This window comes from Chiloscyllium plagiosum, chromosome 19, assembly GCF_004010195.1.
Source record: "Chiloscyllium plagiosum isolate BGI_BamShark_2017 chromosome 19, ASM401019v2, whole genome shotgun sequence".
NCBI classification, from domain to species: Eukaryota; Metazoa; Chordata; class Chondrichthyes; order Orectolobiformes; family Hemiscylliidae; genus Chiloscyllium; species Chiloscyllium plagiosum.
Genome location: NC_057728.1, coordinates 22,634,652 through 22,657,497, shown reverse-complemented (window position 1 = coordinate 22,657,497; position 22,846 = coordinate 22,634,652). Strand labels below are relative to the sequence as shown.

Below are 22,846 nucleotides of genomic sequence, written 5' to 3'. Positions count from 1 at the left end.
AATAAGTTATTGACAAGACAGCACTCCCTTGGTGCTAACTATCATGTCAATATAAATTACATGCTCAAATTACGTTATCATCACTCCTGGAGTGGGGCGAGGACAAACAACCCTATTGATTCAAGAGTCAAAGATTAAACCAATAGGTCAAATAGACATCCATTAGACAATATTTCCCTCCTACTGAGTCTGCCAATTAATACACAAGAGACACAATTGTAATGCATGTTAACATTGGTTCCACCCATTTAGTAAATATTCTGCCCAACATAAAATGTGTACTTGTTCTTTAACTACAATCAACAGCCTCATTAAAATCAAAATCATTTCACTCATGAAACAATGTGTTGTGATGACATCTTTTATATGTCATATCCAAAACTGTCAGATCAGCAGACCACAAATGAAAAAGGAGATCTGGAGCACATTTTAAGATGGTCATCCTCTTAAATAAAACCACAATATTCCCCTGACTGGCTCATTGCCTTTCCCACATTAAATATGTTCAGTTGTTACAAATGTTTTGAAGGCACTTTATACCTTTTATTTGAAAAGAAATAGGAAGTCATTGTTCCATAATTTGCTAATTCTCAACTAGAAGAACTGATGGCAAAGAATTACACTGAAACTTTTGTTCACATGTATCCTTGTAAAAAATGAATACTTCTAAAACTTCCACTAGTAGACACTGTACATGCTTATATGAACCCTCATTTTAAGCAATGTCTCATCAGTCTTGGGCCTGAGCCTTTCACTACAATCAGTGGGAATTGAACCAGCTGCTTCTCATATGAGACTGGAACCAAAAGTTGTAACCTTTAATCTGTACAGGTTTTCCTGATATAGGTTCTCAGCCTAGCTAAGGTCTTGTGCAAATTTAAGGGTGAGTCCAGAGCGAATTTTTTTTAAAAACTGGTTGTGCGATCACTGATATGGCCACATTGGTATCAACCTCCATTAGAATCAGGTGACCATTTAACCTGACATTTATTTTGATTGGTTTTGATTTGGATGTCGCTAAGCAATTTACCTGTTCCAACCCAGATCTAGGTGGACTTAACAGGGTGTGTACTCTTTTAGATACCGGCCTATGGGTTCTCTTACTTAATTCAGGTTTAGTGGGAAACTCTTGGTATCATGAATCTGCATACCCAAAGCAACTTCAATGACTTGCCAGCCTGGATCCTGAAGAAAATTTTAACTGTTTGGCTGAGATTTGAATTTGTTGTGGGGTTTTGCTCTGGGTCAACCTAGAGTCCCTCAGATCGGGGGATATGTCCCAAGTGAGACTATGCAATTGTCTGCACTTCAGTGATGTTCCCAAGCTTGGTCAGCCTGGCAACTGTGTCTGCTTCCATTGAAATACCCTGCAACTCAAATGCTCCACTTGCTGTATTTTCCAATGATGAAGCCAGTTGTAGAGCCTGTTTGAAGCCCAATTGGACTTCAGCCAGTAGACACTTTTGCATGGTTACATCATTAATCCCACATATTGACCAGCCTCATGAAGGGATAAATCAAAGTCACATGCCTTTGCCAGTCATCTTAACCTAGTCAGAAATCCAAAATTGAATTTCCTGGTTCTCAAATTTGAGTAAAAATGATAGCAACTCAGAATTAGAGGAGGTTTGGGGGTCACAATATTCCTTATTTAAATCTGAAAACCTTTCAAGAATTGAATCTGGTGCCTCAAGGAAAGTTAGGAGGTATTGTTAGCAAGTTTGCAGATGACACCAAAATTGGAAGTGTAGTGGACAGAGAAGAAGTTTACCTCAGAGTACAACGGGATCTTGATCAGATGGGCCAATGGGCTGAGGAGTGGCAGATGGAGTTTAATTTAGATAAGTGTGAGGTGCTGCATTTTGGAAAAGCAAATCACAGCAGGACATATACACTTAATGGTAATGACCTGGGGAGTGTTGCTGAACAAAGAGACCTCGGAGTGCAGGTTCATAGCTCCTTGAAAGCAGAGTTGCATGTAAATAGGATAGTGCAGGCGGCTTTTGGTATTCTTTCCTTTATTGGACAGACTATTGAGTATAGGAGTTGAGGGGTCATGTTGCGGGCTGTACAGGACATTGGTTAGGTCACTTTTAGAATAGTGTGTGCAATTCTGGTCTCCTTCCTATTGGAAGGGATGCTGTAAAACTTGAAAGGGTTCAAAAAAGGGTGGAAGGATTGAGCTATAGGGAGAGGCTGAATAGGCTGGGCTGTTTTCCCTAGAACATCGGTGGCTGAGGGATGACCAAATAGAGGTTTATAAAATCGTAAGGGGCATGGATATAGACAAGGTTGTTTTCCTGGGGTGTGAGGAGTCCAAAACTAGATGGTATTAGTTGAGGGTGAGTGGGGAAATATTTAAAAGGGATACAAAGGGCAACCTTTTCACGCAAAGGATGGAATGAGCTGCCAAAGGAAGTGGTGCAGGTGGGTACAATTACAACATTGAAAAGACAAGAGGATGGGTACATGAATAGGAAGGGTTTAGCGGGATATGGGACAAGTGCTGGAAAATGGAACTAGATTGACTTAGGATATTTGGTTGGCATGGACAGTTCTGGTCGCCTCATTTTAGGAAAGATGTGGAATCTTTGGCGAGGGTGCAGAGGAGATTTACCAGGATGTTGCCTGGAATGGAGAATAGGTCGTACGAGGATAGGTTGAGAGTGCTAGGCCTTTTCTCATTGGAACGGCGAAGGATGAGGGGTGACTTGATAGAAGTTTATAAGATGATCAGGGAAATAGATAGACAGTCAGAGACTTTCCCCTTGTAACACTCTGGGTACAACAGAGTGTTACAAGGGGACATACATTTAAGGTGAAGGGTGGAAGGTATGGGGGGGATGTCAGAGGTAGGTTCTTTACCCAGAGAGTGGTGGGGGCATGGAATGCACTGCCTGTGGGAGTGGCAGAGTCAGAATCATTGGTGACCTTTAAGCGGCAATTGGATAGGTACATGGATCGATGCTTAAGCTAGGACAAATGTTTGGCACAACATCGTGGGCCGAAGGGCCTGTTCTGTGCTGTATTGTTCTATGTTCTGTGCTGTACATCTCCATGACTCTATAACTGACAAAGCTGCAGTCCATAGGCTGTCAGGAGAATCACTCATTGCTTTTCATCTGCCCCAGTGTTGTTTGCCCAGAAAAGTAATGAATTCTTTCCACATATTGGGCACAGTCTTTGGTAGCAGGGTTGAATGAGTCAAGCTTCTCAAACAATGGCATGACACAAGCAATGCTTACCCAACTCAAAGATGACTGCTGCGAGTTTCTTCAGGAATATACTTTACTCTTATCACCATTGAAATGATTCCACAGAGGCTAGTATCCTGTCACCAAGTTACCCTTTATTAACAGGAAAGCCTAAGAATCTTCACATGAACTGGAGTGAGTTTCTTGGGCTTGGTTAATCTCATGCATCTATACCCCAACACTCATTTCCATCCTTGATGTCAAAGTCAATTCTTTGAGACACAATGCTGCCACTAGCAGAATTGCAAGCACCAAAACACTACTTTCCAGGAGACTTCAAAGCAAGAGTGCTACTGACTATTCATCTAAACCAATGTGCACATGGCACCAGAGAATCTGCATAATGAAAATGGACAGAGGTTACTGAATAGATACTTCCAAATCAAACCATGCTGCAAGGTGTCCTGGAAACATCAAAGATCCTCTGAATGGGCACCAGCTGGATAGATTCTCACCTGATGTAATACTTTCAGCAGTGTCACCATGCTTGTGAGAATGACTATTCTCTGATTTATAGCAATATAGACTACAGCCAAGGAAAACTGTACCATTCATTCAAGAAAGCTCAACTCAGATCAATATTTGTCAAACTACTGACCAGAACATCCTAAGAGCTCCTCAACATGTGATCAGGATCCTTCCAGAAGCAAGACCAGAATACCGTGTCGAAGTGGGATTCTCTGCACATCACCATCTACAACTATGCACTCATTGTCTATAGGAAATGTTGCAGAATAGTCTGTAGTTTATTTAATTGAAATGGAGTCAGCTAAAGCATAAAAGGAGAGCTCTCAAACTGCAAACAAGCCCCACAAACAAAACTCAAATACTCTCAGTTGTCATAATCAAGTTTCAGCAGACTGTTTGCAATATCTTGCAAACTGAATCTGGGGATGTGAGAGAGCTGGATGAAGGAATTAAGAAAGCAACAGACTAAGCAATAATTAAACTGGCCCCCTTGAAGATAAGGACAGGGATGATCATCACTGAATCTAGATATAACACTACCTCAAACTCTAAACAGAGAACAGTGCACTGAAGAAGTTCTCAGTGGTACTGCAGACACACCAGTCATGGAGAAGCTGGACAGTGAGTTCATGATTGTGGAGTTCAGCAAAAAAAACTGACCATCTTGCACTGGTAAAGCTGCTGGAAGCAATGGCATTCCACCTGAAATCATCAAAAGTAGAAAACCCACACTACTGCAGCCTGTCTGAAAGAAAACTGGTGTCTGAAGATATGCATGCCACAAACCTTATGCAGAAACAAGGGGAAATCGTAATGACTCAATGACCAAGGTATTTCCTTGGTAAGTATTGTGGGAAGCTCTTGGCTTGCTTTGATTGGACAAAGTTGCAGCATCTAGGATTGAGCATATATCTTGAATATTAATCTCACAGAGCTGATACATTGACGATTGACATTACTTTCTCACTTTGGCAGTTACAGAAGAAGTGCCACAGAAATATAGATCATTCTAATTATGGACTTTACATGAAATGAGACAGACTCTTCGAACTACTGCACAACATAGGCAGCTCACCTGAACTCCTGAGATTGTTTCTTCAAGGACATGCAGAATTCCTTCAGGTTACAATGGAACAACATCAGACACTTTCAAGATCTGCACTGGAGTAAAGCAGGGCTGTGACCTGGCACCAACCCACTTCTGCATATTCTTTGCCAAAGAATATGATTATGTTTTGTACTATTGTACACTATTGCTTAACTGTACAATTGGACATTTGAATGAGGGTGTTTACCTGCATGCAGTGCTGACCACAAGTTGTTCAACGTGGCAAGACTGCATGCCAAGACCAAAGTGCAAAGTACTAGTCCACGACCTGTTTGCTACTGATGCCACACTGCCAGCTCATGGCAAATGTCACCTGCAGCAGCTTGTCCTCCCAAGTTGAACCAACAATCAGCATCAAGATACACTTAATGATAAGGACCTAGGGAGTGTCGCTGAAAATAGAGACCTTGGAGTGCAGATTCAGAGCTCCTTGAAAGTAGAGTCGCAGGTAGATAGGATAGTGAAGATGGCATTTGGTATGCTTTCCTTTATTGGTCAGAGTATGGAGTACAGAAGTTGGGAGGTCATGCTGCGGCTGTACAGGACATTGGTTAGGCCACTTTTGGAATATTGCATGCGATTCTGGTCTCCTTCCTATTGGAAGGGTATTGTGAAATTTGAAAGGGTTCAGAAAAGATTTACAAGAATGTTGCCAGGGTTATGGGCTAGGTCAGACCACTCAAAACATTCGTAAGCAGGCAGCCCCAGATCATAACTTTGTAATTTGTTTCAGTAAGTGTACAGTGAAAATTACCTGGAGTAAGTTAGCGAGGTTGACTACCAGGTTTTAAAACGGACAAAAATTTATTCACAAAATTACACAATGAAACACTAGGAACAGAATAAAGAACCCCTACAGAACTCAGTCTGTCCAAACCAGACTTAATCTGGAAAAATGCAAAAGTAGCAGGGTTGTTGTTATGGGTGATTTCAACTTTCCCAATATCAACTGGAACCTCCTTAGTGCAAATAGTTTGGATGGAGCCATTTTTGTCAGGTGTGTTCAGGAGGGTTTCCTTACAGACCGATGAGGGGAGAGGCCATTTTGGATTTGGTGTCGGCAACGAGCCAGGACAGGTGTCAGATCCTGCGGTGGGAGAGCACTTTGGTGAAAGTGATCACAACTGCCTCACATTTAGCATAGCCTTGGAGAGTGAAAGGTGCAGTTACCGAGGGAAGATATTTAATTGGGGAAAAGGAAATTATGACATTATCAGACAGGAGTTGGGAAGTACAGACTGGGAGCAATTGTTCCACAGAAAGGGCACAGCAGACATATGGAGACTATTTAAGGAGCAGTTGTTGTGATTGATACACAAATTTGTTCCTCTGAGACAGGTAAGAAGGGGTACAATTAAGGAATCTTGGATGACGAGAATAGAGGAGCTTCTCATCAAAAGGAAGAAGGCAGCTTACATAAGGTGGAGGAAGCAAGGATCTAGCACAGTTTTAGAGGATTACAGACTTGCTAGAAAGGAGCTCAGAAATGGACTGAGGAGAGCAGGAGGGGGCACAAGAAAGGTTTGGCAAGAAGAATTAGGGAGAACCCAATGGCGTTTTACTCATAGGTGAGGAATAAGAGAATGATCAGGGAGAAGGTAGGGTCGATCAAGGATAGCGGAGGGAACTTGTGGGTGGAGTCTGAGCAGGTAGGGGAAGTCCTAAATGAGGTTTTTGCTTTGGTTATCACCAAGGAAAGGGAATTTGTTGTAAATGAAAACTTAGATGAGATGGGATACAGTCTTGACCAGATCAAGATTGATGAAGATGATGAGCTAGAAATATTGGAAAATATTAAGATTGATAAGTCCCCAGTGCCACACCAGATTTATCCTAGGCTGCTCTGGGAAGTGAGAAAGGAGGTTGCTAAGCCGCTGGCAAGGATATTTGCCTCCTCACTCTCCACAGGAGTTGTACCAGAGGATTGGAAGGAGGCGAATGTTGTTCCACTTTTCAAGAAGGGTAATAGGGAAATCCCTGGCAATTACAGACCAGTCAGTCTCACGTCTGTGGTCAGCAAAGCTGTGAAAAGAATTCTCAGGGATAGGATTTATGACTATTTGGCAAAGGATAGTGTGATTAAAGGCAGTCAGCATGGCTTTGTGAGAGGCAGGTCATGCCTCACAAACCTTATTGAGTTCTTTGAGGAGGTGACAAGGCAGGTCGACAAAGGTCGAGCAGTGAATGTGGTGTATATGGACTTCAGCAAGGCATTTGATAATGTTCCCCACGGTATGCTCATTCATTAAGTCAGGAAGTATGGGATACAGGGAGATTTGGTTATCTGGATTCAGAATTGGCTGGCTGACTTGGATGAGGAGGTTGAGGAGTGGGTTAGTAACTTTGCGGATGACACAAAGGTTGGAGGTGTCGTCGATAGTATAGAGGGCACTCCAAAGCCTCCACATTCTTTCATGTAATGTGTTGACCAGAAATGTACGCAATACTCTTAAGTTCCACCTAACCAGTCTTATAAAGCTGCAACATGACATCCTGACTCTTGTACTTCATGCCCTGACTAATAAAGGCAAGTATGCTACATAATTTCTTTACCACACTCTCTACTTGCAGGAAGCCACTTGCAGGGAGCTATGGACTTGAACCCCATGATCCCTCTGTACATCAATGCTGTTCAGGGACCTGCTATTAACTGTATACTTTTCTTTAACATTTGATTTCCCAAAGTGCAGCACTTCACACTTACCCAGATTAAACTCCATCAGTCATTTCTCGGCACATTATTCAGTTAATCAGCTAAGTGGTTGATTTTATTTATGTTTTATATGTTTGATACATAGGTTTAATTTTTTTTCCCACTTTAACACTATATTCCACAGGTAGTGAAAGATAGTTTATTAAAACGTCCTTTTTTTCAGCTTATTATTATTAAGGACATAAAGTACAGAATGAGATGGCTAGTAGAATTAAAAAGTTATTACCCAGCAAGATCAGTCAGATAGATGGGTGACTGTAAGAAAAGCTAAGAAGGTAGTTCAAAAGTCTCTGGTAGCTATTCCTCTATCAAATAGATATTCAGCTTTTGGAACTGCTGAAGGGGATAATCCTTCTGAGGAAAATGGAAGGACCAGTCAGTCAGTTATTGGACACTTAGAAAGATTCTTATGTTAGGCAGCATTTGACAAGATTTAATAGAATTATTGTTATAGGGGAGTCTCCTGTCAGGGGCCGAGACAGGAGATTCTGTGGCAGTGAACATAAATTTAGGATGGTTTGCTGCTTTCCTGTTGCTAGGATAAAGGGCATCTCTAAATGTTTCAAGCATATTGTGAAAGGTGAGTTTGAGAAGCCATAAATTATTGTACACATTGGTAGCAATGACAGTTTTAGGAAAAGATTAAAGCAGTACAGAGTGAATTTAGGAGGTTGGGTAGAAGCTTAAAAAATAAACCTTAAAAGATAGTAATCTCTGGTTTACTCCCAATGCCAAACTCAAAAAAGGGAAGAAATAAAAGATTAAAGGAGATAAATCAATGGCTGAAGAAATGGTGTATTGTTCAGGAAATCAGATTTTTGGACAATTGAAATGTCCTTTGGGACAGAAAAGACCTGTTCAGAAAGGAAGAGTCTAATTTAAACTGGAAAGGGACAAATACCTTAGCAGGGAGACTTTATGCTGATGGAGAAAGGGAGTGGAGGAATTCTAAGTAGCGGTTTAAATGGAAGGATTGATGGGAAAGAGAGCAAATCAATGTGAGGAGAGCAAGTCAATTAGAAAAGAAAGACAAGAGATTTAGTATGTCCTAACTCTAAAGAATTAAATTGCATTTATTTCAATGTAAGAGGTCTTATAAGTATGGCTGATGAACTCGGGGCAATTTTAAAAACATGGGATTTGGGATGACATAGCTATTACAGAAATTTGGCTGAGAGATGTACAAGAGTGGCAGCTCAATCTTCTAGCTTTTAGACACTATAGGAAAGGAGGCAAGAAAGGGTGGGGGCATTTTTGATTAAGGAATATATTACTGCTGTAACTAGGGAAGATATTTCTGAAAAATTGTCCAGTGAATATATGTGGGTTGATATTACAAATACAAAAGGAACGATCTCTTTGATTGGATTGTACTATAGGCCTCACAATAGAAAGATAAAAATTTAAAAATAAATGCGCACTCCATCCTCTCCCAAGATAGAGATAGAACTATTACAATTCCAACTCTTCACTCTGACATGAATGATCACCCTGAATCCCACACACTACCCAATTTCCTGGATTTGCACTGCTGTTTTTCTATGGCTTACTGATTAAAATTAAGACGCAATACTCAAATGCACAGCCACACTAAACATGTGATACTATTTTGATGTGATTACATCAAACTCTATGGTACTCACATGGAAATTTAGCTTAATATTCAGTTTCTATTTTGATGTCCATGTTGCAGTGATGGAAGGCTTAGATTCTTATAGGCTCCTGACAGCCTTACCCCCTACCGCATTTCTCCCAGTGTACAACACCATCCTCTATTGAACTTTGCCCACTTGCAAATTTTATCTTGCTCTACGGGCGGCACAGTGGTTTGGGTGGCACAGTGGCTCAGTGGTTAGCACTGAAGCCTCACAACACCAGGGTCCCAGGTTCAATTCCAGCCTCGGTGACTGTCTGTGTGAAGTTTGCACATTCTCCCCTTGTCTGCGTGGGTTTCCTCCGGGTGCTCCAGTTTCCAACCACAGTCCAAACATGTGCAGGTCAGGTGAATTGGCCATGCTAAATTGCCCATAGTGTTAGGTACATTAGTCAGAGGGAAATGGGACTGGGTGGGTTATTGTTCAAAGGGTCGTGTGGACTTGTTGGGCCGAAGGGCCTGTTTCCACACTGTAGGGAATCTAACCTAATCTACCATAGTTTCCTGGCAATAACATTATATTTGACAATTTCAATCCTAATGCCTAAAACATTTGAAAGTTAGACCAAATTATGTTTCTGTTTTTTAAATGGAGTCCTTTAAATATAATTTGATTTAGACAACACCCCACTCAGAAGCATGTTTTCAGTTTGATATTAGTTCCCCAATTACTACACATATTTTTGCTCCTTGAACCAGTTCTTAACTTCCTCTGGGTTGTAAGATGTAAATCATGGTATATATTTCCTTAAGCTCATGCAATATTAACACAGAGCTTGAGAGTTTGGATATAAGCAATCAAAATTGTCAATTTTGAATATTACTTCTTCAAAACAACCAAGCAGGTTTGTCAAGCAGGATCCTTCCCTTCAAAACATTACATTTTCTTCTATCCACAAGTGATTGGCAATATTATACAACCATAAGATTAATGATTCTGTTTTGAGTTTTGTCACTTTTTTTTCCAATCCAATGGGACTCTGTGTTTACCATTTTTAAGATGACCATAAGCACTTTGTGTATTTTAATCTCACCTCATATCCTGATATTTGCCTTTGGGATTTAATTGGTTTGAACCAGTCTCTGATCAACCCAACAAACTGATTAAATTACCCACGAACTCTCCTGTGATGGGTAGCCATATTATTAGTGTTTCCTTTAGTGAATACTTCAAGCAGCAAACGTTTAGTAAACATACATACTAGCTGTGAGATTAACAAAAGCTGACCAGTTGTTCAAAAAAAACACTTGCACAGTCCCAAACGACAACCCAAAAATGACCTTGAATATTATAAAGCAAAACAAGTAATTATACAAAAAGTCCAAAGGGACATATACTTGTAACTTAAAACTTTCTTCTACACTGGAGGAACAAAAAAACACGAGTACTCAAAAGGTTGAAAGGAGGCTGGATTAATTAGGCACAAAAAATATTCCCAGAATGCTTTGTGTCTTGCAATATTTTCTCAAAATTGTGCTGTTTTATAGGATAGGTTTTTCCCCACATCTTAGAGTTCACAATGGATAAGCTGGCCAATTCCACCCCGCCTGTATAAACTCTCCCACATTCTGAATGGATACAGATGGTTATTAGACTAGATTCCCTACAGTGTGGAAACAGGCCCTTTGGCCAACCACTCCACACCGACGTTCCGAAGAGTAACCCACCCAGACCCATTTCCCTCTGACTAATGTACCTAACACTATGGGCAAATTAGTATGGCCAATTCACCTGACCTGCACATCTTTGGACTGTGGGAGGTAACCAGAGCACTTGGAGGAAACCCACGCAGACACAGGGAGAATGTGTAAACTCCACACAGGCAGTCGCCTGAGGCTGGAATTGAACCTGGGACCCTGGTGCTGTGAGGTTTCAGTGCTAATCACTGAGCCACCGTGCTGCCCCACTACTTTGTTATGTGAACAAAGTAGTGAATCAATAATGAAATAACCACCAAAAAGATATTAAAACTACTAAAATAAATTATAAAACATTAATTAAGCTAGTAAATGCTAATGTTTTCTAGAAATAAACTGCTTTAAAAAAAGACTAAATTAAGAAACACTCACTTTCCCTTAGAATGTGGAGAAACCCCATCTCTTGCCCATCCCTGAGATGTGGTTGTATGCATTCTTGTGTAGAGTAGCTTTTTGTCATTTTTACCATATACAACTGAAGCAGTAAAAAATGAGACAGCATTCCTCCAAGACCAAGTGTACTACATGATCAGCACAAACTACACACTCATACACGGCATAAAGTGCATAAGAAATGCAAAATAACGCAACTTACCGTGTAATAGAAGAATGATGGATAATCCACATTTTCCAGCAGCAATTTGGAGAACTTCAGATGGGAAAAAGTACGATCATACTATGTTAAGGAGCCTGATGGCTTAGAGGAAGAAAGTGTTGCACAGTCTGGCCATGAGAGACCGAATGCTCCAGTATCTTCTGCCAGATGGCAGGAGGGAGAAGAGTTTGAGTGAGGGGTATGTGGGGTCTTCCACAATGCTCTTAGCCTTTCGGATGCAGGGTGTGGTGTAAGCATTATTGATGATGGTATCCCAAAATGCTATCACGGATGGGAATTCCAAGATTCTGATTTAAGGACAGTGAAAAAACTGATATGCATCAGTAATTTTCACACTAGTGTGTCGCAACAAGGTGAGTAGCGTGCCATAAAATTTTCAGCAAGCAATGCTGCTTTAACTGAGCTTCAAGATTGCATCCATGCTCATAATCTCCTCCAGAGCCTTGATGGCTATTATTGAAGCCAGTATCTGCTGAGATCATGTGCCCCTACATCGACTGCACATGCACAAATCTCCAGAGCCACATGTGAATAGATTTGAGAAAGGTGTGTATTGGAATGGTTTGTCTCATTGGAGTATGTCTTGATATTAAAAAGGTTTGGAATCACTGATAAATATTCAAGTTGCTACTTAGGTGACAGTATTCCCAAAACATTGACTATCAAAAAAGGACAAAAGCAGCAAAGTCACAGTCTGTACTAGCCCACAGCAGGCTCTAAATAACATCCAGTAGGAGAGAATGTTTGCAGCACGTGCTTTCCAGTCCATCACCATTCGAACAATAAATAATACAACTTTTTCCCCGATAATCAGTGGCACTACCATAACAAAGTCTGTCAGAGTCAATGTTGAGAGTTACCAATGACCAGAAGTGTTCCCAGTTGTTTCAACACAGAAGCAACACAAATTCTAGTTAGTCTGTAGTAAGTGGCTCGCCTCCTGGTTACCAAAATCCTCTACATCAGCTACAAGTCTCAGGTTAGGAGTGTGATAGAATACTTACCACTTTACTGGATGAATCCAGCTGAAATAACACTCAAAGTTCAAAACCAGCCAGGTCAGAGCAGTAAAACATTTAAAATTAAAAACACATTTTTTTGAAAGTTACTTTCAATGCAGTGACTTGAACCTAAGTAGTAATCGACTTTAGTGAACAACTTTGCATTGATGTAAAAGTGGCAATGTAACTGCAGTGTAGTTATTTTTTGTTTAGGCTGTATAATCTAGGCATGACATATAGCTGAAACCAGATGATGAAGATACAATGGTTTTTTTAAATGCGTTTAATAATAATCTTGAAATTTTATTTACATTTGATTATTTGAAGTAGCGACTATTATGCAGAAAGTGTTCAATCTTAATATTTCACAACTTCTTCCAATACTGTTCAAGACTCCTCACTATTTGTCTGAAAATATATGACATAACCCAACATCAAAATGCTCATCAAAATCACAAGTAAAACAGGGGCAGCATGGTGGCACGGTGGTTAGTACCGCTGCCTCACAGCACCAGGGACCCAGGTTTGATTCCAGCCTTGGGCGACTGTCTGTGTGGAGTTTGCACATTTTCTCTGTGTCGGTGTGGATTTCCTCCCACAATGCAAAGATGTGCAGGTTAGGTGAATTGGCTATGCTAAATTGCCCAAAGTGTTCAGGGAAGTGTAGGTCTGGTGCATTAGTAACAGGTAAATGTAGAGGAATGGGTTTGGGTGGAATGCTCTTCAGAGGGTCAGTGTGGACTTGTTGGGGCCGAAGGGCCTGCTTCCACATGGTAGGGATTCTATGATGATCCCGTGAGATTCAGATGTTCACATATATAATCAGACTGAGCTCACTAGGTTGCTTATGCACTAAATTACTTATTCATTCTCATTAACACACTGAGCCACCAGTGTCTGCATGCACACAGTGCTCTAATTCATTTACATGCTCATAAGTTGGTAAAATCAAATAGTGTGCATAAATTCTCATCCTTAATGTTGGGGGGGGGGCACAAATTATGGCAGGGCAAAAATATCAGCAACCATAGTCGGCCAGAAGTCCAAACTGTGATCCACCTTTACCTCCATTTGAGTTCGCCAGCATTAGGGATGTCAATCTTCAGTCAATTTAATTCACTCCAGATGATAGCAAGAAATGACTGAAGATACTGCAGAAGGTTATGAGCCCTGACAACATTCAGCAATAGTATTTAAATCTGTTCCTCAGAACTAGCTGTGCCCCATTCCAAGCTGTTCCGATATAGCCACAACACTGGCTATTGGCATCTATCTAGCAATGTGAAAAATTGACCAGAAATGCCCTGACCATGAAAAACAGGACCAATTCTATGAAGCCAATTACTGTCCCATTAGTCAACTCCTGATCATCAGCAAAGTGATGGAAGTGGTAATTGGCAATGCTCAGTAATAATGTGCTCATTAATACCTGTATTCAGTGTGGTTTCCACCAGACCACTAAGTCCATTAGCTTGTTAAAGCTTTGCTCTAAACATGGACAAAGAGTTGAACTCCAGAGGTGAGGTGAGAGTGACTGCTGTTGATATCAAGGTCACAGTTGACTAACTGTGTCATTTGGATAATGTGTCAATAAGAATCTGGGTATGGTGAATACTCTCTGTTCATTTGAAATATACCAAGCAAAAGGGAAGATGGCTGAGGTTGAACCAAGATGAACCATTACAACTGGTGGAGTTTCTTAGGTCAGTGCCCTAGGTCCAACTATCTTGAGGTGCTTTGTCAATTAGTTCCCATCAATCATAAGGTCAGAATTGGGGATGTTCACTGATGATTGCACAATTTGTGACACCATTTGTGCCTCCTCAGATGTTGATGCAGTCTCTGTCCATATGCATAAAGAAAGGGACAACTTTCAGGCTTGGATTGATAACTGGCAAATAATATTCATGCCAAGCAATGACCATCTCCAACAAACAGAGTAGAAACATTGCCTTTTGACATTCAAAAGAATCAAGAACAGGCCAGGGGCTAGGAATTCTACATGAGTAATTTATCGACTTTCTCTCTGTCTACCATGTTCAAAATACAAGACAGCAGAATGATAGAACATTCTTCACTTGCCTGGATGAATATAGTTCCATCAGTATTCAAGAAGTTCAACACCATCTAGGATAAAGAACCCACTTGAATCCAATACCTTCAACATTCACTGCCTCTACCACCAATGCACAGTGACAGCAGTGTGTACCATCTACAAGATGCACTGCAGCAACTTACTAAGACTCCTTTGACAGTAGCATCCAAACTCATGGCATCTACCATCTCAAAGAACAAGGGCAGAAGATAAACGGGGACACCACTGCCACAAATTCCCTTCCAAGCCACAGATCATCTTGACTTAGAACAATATCACTCTCACTGGGTTCAAATTGTTAGGACTCCCTTTATAACAGCGCTTTGGGTGTACCTACATGTGGACTGCAGCAATTAAGAAGGCTACTCACCACCACCTCCTCAAAGACAATTAGGGCAAGGCAGAAAATACTGGCCCAGCCAGTGACACCCATTTTCTGTGAAAAAACTAGAAGATGAACTCAGATGTGAAATCACCTAAAGCATATATTAGGTAAAAAGTATAAACTAACATTGCTTCTGCTTTGGAACCCATTGTAACTAAGTGAAATTTAAACATTGCTGATGCTCACTCTTTAAATTCTTATAAATAACAGAGGATCAGCAGTCTATCAGAATACTAGAGAGTGAAGTTCTTCTGGAGCAGAGAATTTTACGTTCAAAACTTCCCAGTTTGAACTGTGATGAAATATCTCAGTGGTTTAAGGGGGAATAAATGCTGAGGAGGAAGAGGAGCGTGGAGAATAAAAGTAGAGGAGGAAGAAAATTTGTATTGAAATCGTGCTTCCTCATATTCAGGCATCCAAAAGTACTTGACAATTAATGAGGTGCTTCTGAAATGTAGAATGCTGCTAAAAGAAGCATTGTTAAAAGGGTAGGATTTGAAGGGGGAGTGGTGAGGAAGTAGTGAAGGGGTTTCCACAGGTAATTCTGAGGTCTCAGGGTAGAGATGAGGTTTTTGACTGGAAAACACTGCAGAAGTAGGAAAGTATTTGGTCAGGCGGGGGTTAATTATTTGAATTTTGAGTTTAATATTTTGGAAAATAGTGAGCAAAATGTAAGCAACTTTATTCTACACATTTCCTCATTTTTGGTAAGCATATGAAAATTAAACATCTGGCTCAGATGCTTTGGGTGTATTAAGTTTGTTATTTTTAATGGAGCGCTGAATAGGAAAGATAGATGTTCACGCGGCTTCATCAGGCATTTCTTTTGTTTGGCAGTTTCCCCTCTGCTGAAGCTGATGTACATTTTACAGACAACCCGCTAACCTCCAGCACACTGTCATTATTCATGTGAGCCCAGACGTAAGTGCTGGCAGGTTTCCCTGACCACTGGTGGCCACACAGCCGAGCCCATTCCACTACCCACCCAACATTCAGACAAATGCACTATCCAATAGAGGTCTCCGGGGAGTCATCTGCAACTTGGCTCGTTTCCTCTTCTGGAGCCCAGGAATGTGAACGGAAATCCCTGCACAAATTTAGCACTGGCTGGGAGATTGAACTCTCATCATTTGTGGTCTGTACGGTGGAATTTCACACCACAGTTCCAACTGATCCAGATCAAAATGCCTCAAAGTGGTAATGAGAGATCGAACAAGTGAATCGGGATTTCTAAATACTGAACACGGATTGGGACAAAGACAATGGGTATCGGGATTGGAGTTTCTCTGTCATGGGAACAGATGGTACATTGAAATTGAGTAAATGGAACAAGATTTCTGTGGAATGGGCTGACTGGTTATAAATTAGGATTGTGCACTCGACAAGATTTACATATAACCGGAAATGGGTGATATTTTGCAATTTAACCCAGGATTAAACAGTTATTGATCTTTTAGGCGATTAATTTTTCTATGTCAAATCCTACTGCTCTTCAGCTAAAACCTTAACGATCGAATAGAACTGGCATGTGCTGACTGTCGCCCAGTCACAACCCGGTCAGAGAGACAGTGTTCCCCCAAAGTTGCAGACTGGCCTGCAGTTACAGCGTTCTGCCAGCGAGAGGCAACATTCGCTACAGGTTCGCTCTGGGATTTCAGCACTTTTTGAAATCCGATCGTGCGAATTCAGAAAGTTCGGCGGATGAATGAACTTGGTTTTGCATCTGAAGAACCTGGATACGATTGGTTTTCTGGAATCTCCCTACTCTCTGCTTTGCTGCATGAAATTCAGCCACTCACATATTTCAAACTTCATTGGTTTGACCTAAATCACTCGCAGTGGGTTCACTTCGGGGCACATCATAGACCGATCATTTCCACAAATATTTCCGGTGAAAACTGTTGAATCGTTTAATTTTATTTTTTTTTTAACAGTTCTAACGATTTTTTTGACCGAGCCCCAGTACATACTTAACGACGCATGATCTGAGATGATTGATAACGTGTTCAAGACTGGGTTTTGAATATTGGCAATCGGTCGGGCAGACTACCCTCGTTGTGAAAGAATTTACGGAATCACTTACGCAGATAAACCACTCAATTGTAGGTCTCTCAGCGGATCCAAAAGAATTACTTTCAATTGAAAATAAAACAACCGTGATCCAGGAGTAGTCTGTGGGTAACACTGTGAGAACAACAAACTGTAACAAAACATAGTGCTGTCATCTCTTTCTGGGGTTTGTGTAGGATTCCTAAAGCACTGCCAACAGTGTCCACCTCTAAACTACAGCCAGCCCTGCGGTAAGACCGGCACTGAGCTGAGGATGGGCCGGCAGTGAGCTGAGGCGACAGTGGCGATGGAGCGGCAGTGAGCAGCTCTCAAGTGAAAAGGAGGGCGACTTGTCTGAGCTAGGGCCCGCAGACTGACTGCGAGCAGATCTGGTTTTAATCAACAAAACTGAACAATATCCCCTTTATCTGAACCATTTCGAATACTTGCACACTTCACCTATCTTCAGTGTGAATCTATACGTCTGGAAAGAACTTTTGCAGCAATTCAAAAAATATTTGGGTCTTAAGTGCTTTTTAAAGTCTTAGAAAGGTAGCTATTGTTTAATATGGTAGTTCTAAATGCTTTCGATAAAAACCCTGAGTTGAGCATCACTGGCAGTTATCTAAGCGGTCTACAAGGTTTAGCGACAAACACCATTCGCACTCAAAGATGTAACGGGTGTTCTCACAAAGCCTCCGGTATGAAGTTTGAGGAAATCCCTGAACTGCTCAGGGCTGCTGGTGGAACGCGACATTTTGCGAGCGGTCCTCCCGAACGCGGCTGTTTGTTTAAAGGACTTTCTGAAGTGATTTAATGAGCCAGAAAATGAGTTGCAGCGACGGACTGGTCCGGACAGAATATGGGACTGGACAGCGTACACCCCCGCCACCCCCAAAGGGAACAGAACTCAATCAGCTGGCCGGGGGTGTCTGGAAACCGACTCTGGGCCTTTCCGCTGTGTACACACACACACCCAGCACACAGATGGATCAATCTCAGGCCGTTCACTGAGAGCTTCCTTATCCGTCCCGTTCAATACAACAAGCATCCAGCACAGCCGGTCTCAGCCCAACGCCGATCACAGGCCAGCTGGGAGCTGCATGGGTGACACTGCCCGGCAGAGGAGCTCATGTCAAAACGCTCTCTTCATTGGCTGCAGTGGAGATCTGTATTTTGTTGGGGAGGATGGATGGTAAATGCCCTGAAACTGAGAGTCCATGAGCTGGTTGTCTCGAGAATGACCGCCCAATAGTTTGGTCCGAAAAGCTGCTGTATGGAGATGTATCTCGCAGCAACATTCACACTTAACCGGTGTGTGCAGGAACACCATTCACAGGACAAACTAAACACGGTTAAAGTTGAACAAATGTACAGTCTGGAATACAAGGTGGTAAAGTGTTTGTAAAGAAAAACCAAGGCACTGGTTGAATGAGATATTGAAAGAAAGTTTAAACGACATTCTGCTTCAGCTTAAAACATTCTTTCCAGGGGTTTCTGTTTCACACCACAGATTCAGTGAAATACTTTTGAAGATGTGAACTCAGATGTAAAGAAAACGAGACTGTCTAGGAACAGTAATGAGGTTACTTCCATTGGGAATATGTAAAGGGAAGTGAAGCATGTAGGGAAAGGTAGGATCGGTAGGATGAGTGATAAAGATATCTTAACGTTCTGTCTGAAACCTGCAAACACAAACTCCAAACAAAGTCAAACAAATAGCTATATGATGCGAGGACTACACAGCACTCGTTCTGCAGCACTCCGCGATGAAGTACAAACAGCAACGATAAGGCCAAATCCAACAAACTAACGTTTCACCTCCATCCATGGCACCTCTCATTCAGTTTAATAGTACTCGCTTCATGAAAAGAAATGGAGCAGAGGAGAGGTAAATACTCACCTGCATTTTCAGGGTCAGGATATCCCGGCTAAATATCCAGGCTGCTGGGATTAATCAGAGTTGCTGTGATGTGCCGTATCGAATCTAACGGTCAGGATGAAGCAGTCAGGGTAAGCACGGACGGAGCAGTTGGTCCTCAGGAGCCCAGGGCAGATAAAAGAATCGAGCTGGACTGTGTCAGCATTGCACCTGTTAGTGGAACTCTTTCAGGTTTAGATCCATAACTCCACCCCAACTCCAGCCCACGACAGGATCCGTGCTCCTCAGACTCTTGCTCCAACCCTTGAACTCTTCTCAATTCCCCCCTCACACAGTTGGCCGATCTCTTTTTTTACACTGCAATATTGACACTTGGCGTCTTCTACCTCTTTCTCCCACTCTTGTCCCGTTAATGGAGTTCGATGTAAAGTTTGCAAGCCTGTCCCTCGGTTTTATATTTGATTTTAATGTTATTTGACTTTCCCTGCAGTCTAGTATACCTGAGGGACAATTTATTTTTTGTCAAATCGAGTGCCACTTCATCAGTGTGAGAGTTTGTCTGTTGCTGTGTGGCAGTCTGGTCTGTCAGAGCCTTGTAATGTTGGAGCGCGGTTCAGCCATTTCACGATTAGCTCTCACAGGGATCGCTTAGAAAATGCTGAAAACGTGAATCCACTCGAAACAAGTCAGAGAGAAAAGAAAATCTCAGAAGGAGCTACTCCCCCGAGTGTTCGGTCTAGTTTAGATCTCGAGCGGCAGTAAACCGATTGAATGGCCACTTGTAGTGCACCGAGCTACGGTCACTCGGCTCCCCACTCGAGTTCCCAGTTTTCTCCAACTGGCTACTTTGGTTCACACATACACCCCTCCGTTTGACAAAGTAACTCATCCAGCAGTCCAAGAATTGTGTTCAACCGACGTCCACTCTCAGCCGGGGCCAGGTACAGCTCTGAAGTGCACCAACAGCTGAACGTGCAAACTTCTACAAAACTTATTGTAAAAGTTTTCAAAAACTTTTTTTGTTGTTGTTGCCTTTCTAAAGAAGAAACTCCGCTTTATCTTGGTGGCGCTTTCTCTCTGCCGTTTGGATCAGTGAAGGCTGCTCTCGTTTCTGCTTCGTTCAGGGGACGCTGTGCTCGCCTTCCGTCCTGTGTGCTGAGGGTCGCTGGCGGCGGGTCAGGCTGCTCCACTTGGACTGAGCACTTTGACAAAGCGCAGCTCCCGAACTCCCACTGACACTGCTACCTGAGACCCAGCACCGCGCCTGCGCACTGCCCGCCTTGCGCACAGCCCATTGGCAGGTTAACGCCTTAAAGCGAGACTGTCCCGGATCTTTCAATATAAAGTAAGTCACACAATAAAAACAAACACAGCATTACAGTTAAAGCTTCATTTTTTAAAAAATATAAAGCTGGAGAGTAGAAGGAGTTAGCATCTGCATATTTTATCAGAGCTAAAACCACAAAGTAATCCGAGAAGATCAGAGTTTCTGGTCCCCTACTTTTAGGCGTGCTTTAATGTCTGCATAGTCTTTACAACATTGACAATTACAGATGATAATATGTAGAGAAAGCAGTTAACACATTAAGACATATCACCACAAATTCTGAAGGCATCTCACAGGTCACCCACACTTCCTACATTATCCAAACGACTCTTGTCTGTTCAGTGCCTAGGGCTGAGTTTTGATACTCGATTTTCCTTAATTTCCTTATCTAATTTTTAGTCTTTACCTCTCATTTAACCCAAGTGACTCTGATAAAAGAACGGTGAAGTATTGTATTCCCGTCTTTCCCACAAAGTGAATATCAGCGAATTTTCTTTCAGGATAAATTCGATACCCCATGTTAAACCAAATTGTTTTCTTTTTTTAAATGCCATTCTAAATTTTTGAACATTTTTTATGTTAATGTTTATTAGTCTCTTGAAGATTTTTGGGGAGGGGAGTTCTTTAATTACTGTGTGTGGTGACTGTCGAATTTCCATGTTCCATGTATTGATCAGCTGAGTTAGTTCACGAGATAGCTGACAATAGTTTATTCCTAAGTACAGTGTTTTGGAGGATTGTAATACACAGTGCACAGACACATAATAATATTCAGGTGTATGTATCCACACGTAACAGTACGTGTGTTTTATCACTAAAAAGTCAAATACACAAACACCAACTTATACTTTACATAAACATGAGTATACGGAGTTCAAATACACAACCAGAAACAGAGTACAATTATCTTGATATACGTATGTCTACATACATGTCCATGCACATATATGTTAGTATGGCGTTGCATTTATACATGAACAATTGGTTCAAGTTACATCATAGTATGCCTTGCTCATTGTGCATTCTTAAGGCCACGTTCTGTATTGGTCTCGGGCAACACTTTATCGCATTTCTAAGAGAAGATGATGTGACTCCCTGGCGTTAAAAGTAACATCCAAGGAAAATATGCACCTGCGTTCCAATCAAAACGGTGGATTTCAGTTAACCTTTCCAAAATCATTATTCGCTGGTTATTTAATGAAGGCTATATACCAAGAGATCTGTGAGCAAGAGCTTCTGTCATTGAAAGGGTTCTTCTAGTTCAGTGGTAGTGTGCAATTCACGGAGGCCTACATTTAATTTCTAAGAGTTCCAGAGATGTGTCACAACAAACTGATTGAAATGTTTTAATATTCCTGAATCATTTAATGTTTGAATTCAACAGCTGCACTAGTTTTCGAAAACGGAAGCCCATTGTTGTGGGTATTTTGATTACACGAACTCACTTTACACGGTTTGGAGACGCCGGTGTTGGACTGGGCTGGACTAAATTAAAAATCACACACCAGGTTATAGTCCAACAGGTTTATTTGGAAGCACTAGCTTTCGGACCGCTGCTCCTTCATCAGGTGGTCGTCACTATGACCTGGTATTGTGGGATTTTCACTTTACACGGGTTTGTTTTGGAGCGGAGATACTATTGGTTTCACTAACCTCTCGCTTACTTGTGTAAAATATGTGTGCTGTCGATTTGGTTGAGGTTTACAATTCGTTTCTGGTGCAGCTACGAGACACAACCCAACCCAACATGTCCTATTGTCAATCATACATTGGGTTGGTTAAAACGAAGTTCCCGAGGCTATTAATTCATCAAATAAACAAATGACATGACCAAAGAAATGTATATTTCAACTGGAACTATCATATTGAAGACGTGGACCCAGTACAAATCTAAATCTTGTTTGGTCTCTGCTGTCAAGTTACTGCTTGGATTTCTGCTAGGAGCTAACCAATTACTCGATGATTTGGGACTGGGGACGATACACGATCAGATACATCATGCTGTTTTCAGTGCAGGAAAATCAAAGAGTATTTACAACACGGAAAGAGATCATTCGCCCCATCCCATCCGCACCGGTAATCAAATATCCAGCTTTTTCTCGTCCCATTTTCCTAACACTTGGCACTATTGCATTGTATGCTATCGCAATCACGTGCTCATCTAAATAGTTCTTAAAGTCTTCACGGTTCCCGCCGCCACCATCCTTTTAGACAGTGAGTTCCAATAATCCATCCCCCTCTGAGTGAGAAGAAAATATCCTCAAATTTCCTCTAAACCTCCTGCTCCTGTGCCCCCGGTAGATAGAGAGAAACGTTTCTACCCTATGTCCCTCAGAACTTTGTACACTTCAATCAGGCGTTATCTCAGCCTTGATTCGAGTGGTGCTGGAAAAGCACAGCAGCTAAGGCAGCATCCGAGGAGCAGGAAAATCGACGTTTCAGGCAAAAGCCCTTCATCGGGAACAGAGGCAGGGTGCCTGTAGAGTGGAGAGATAAATGAGGGGGTGGGGGTGGGAATGGGGAGAAAGTAGCATAGAGTACAATAGGTGAATGGGGGTGGGGATGGGGGTGATAGCTCAGTACAGTCCCTCTTCCG

General features: G+C 41.8%; 1 protein-coding gene across 1 annotated transcript in view; it reads right to left on the bottom strand.

Moving 5' to 3' along the window:
• The window catches only part of wnt5b (wingless-type MMTV integration site family, member 5b), a 136,422-nt gene extending 116,243 nt beyond the window's left edge, over window positions 1–20,179 (bottom strand). Inside the window, exon 1 of the mRNA XM_043709313.1 lies at window positions 18,945–20,179. Within this exon, the coding sequence (XP_043565248.1) occupies window positions 18,945–18,950 (6 nt within the window). The 5' untranslated portion in view covers window positions 18,951–20,179. The remainder of the gene's footprint in view (window positions 1–18,944) is intronic.
• Between the last annotated feature and the right edge of the window lie 2,667 nt (window positions 20,180–22,846).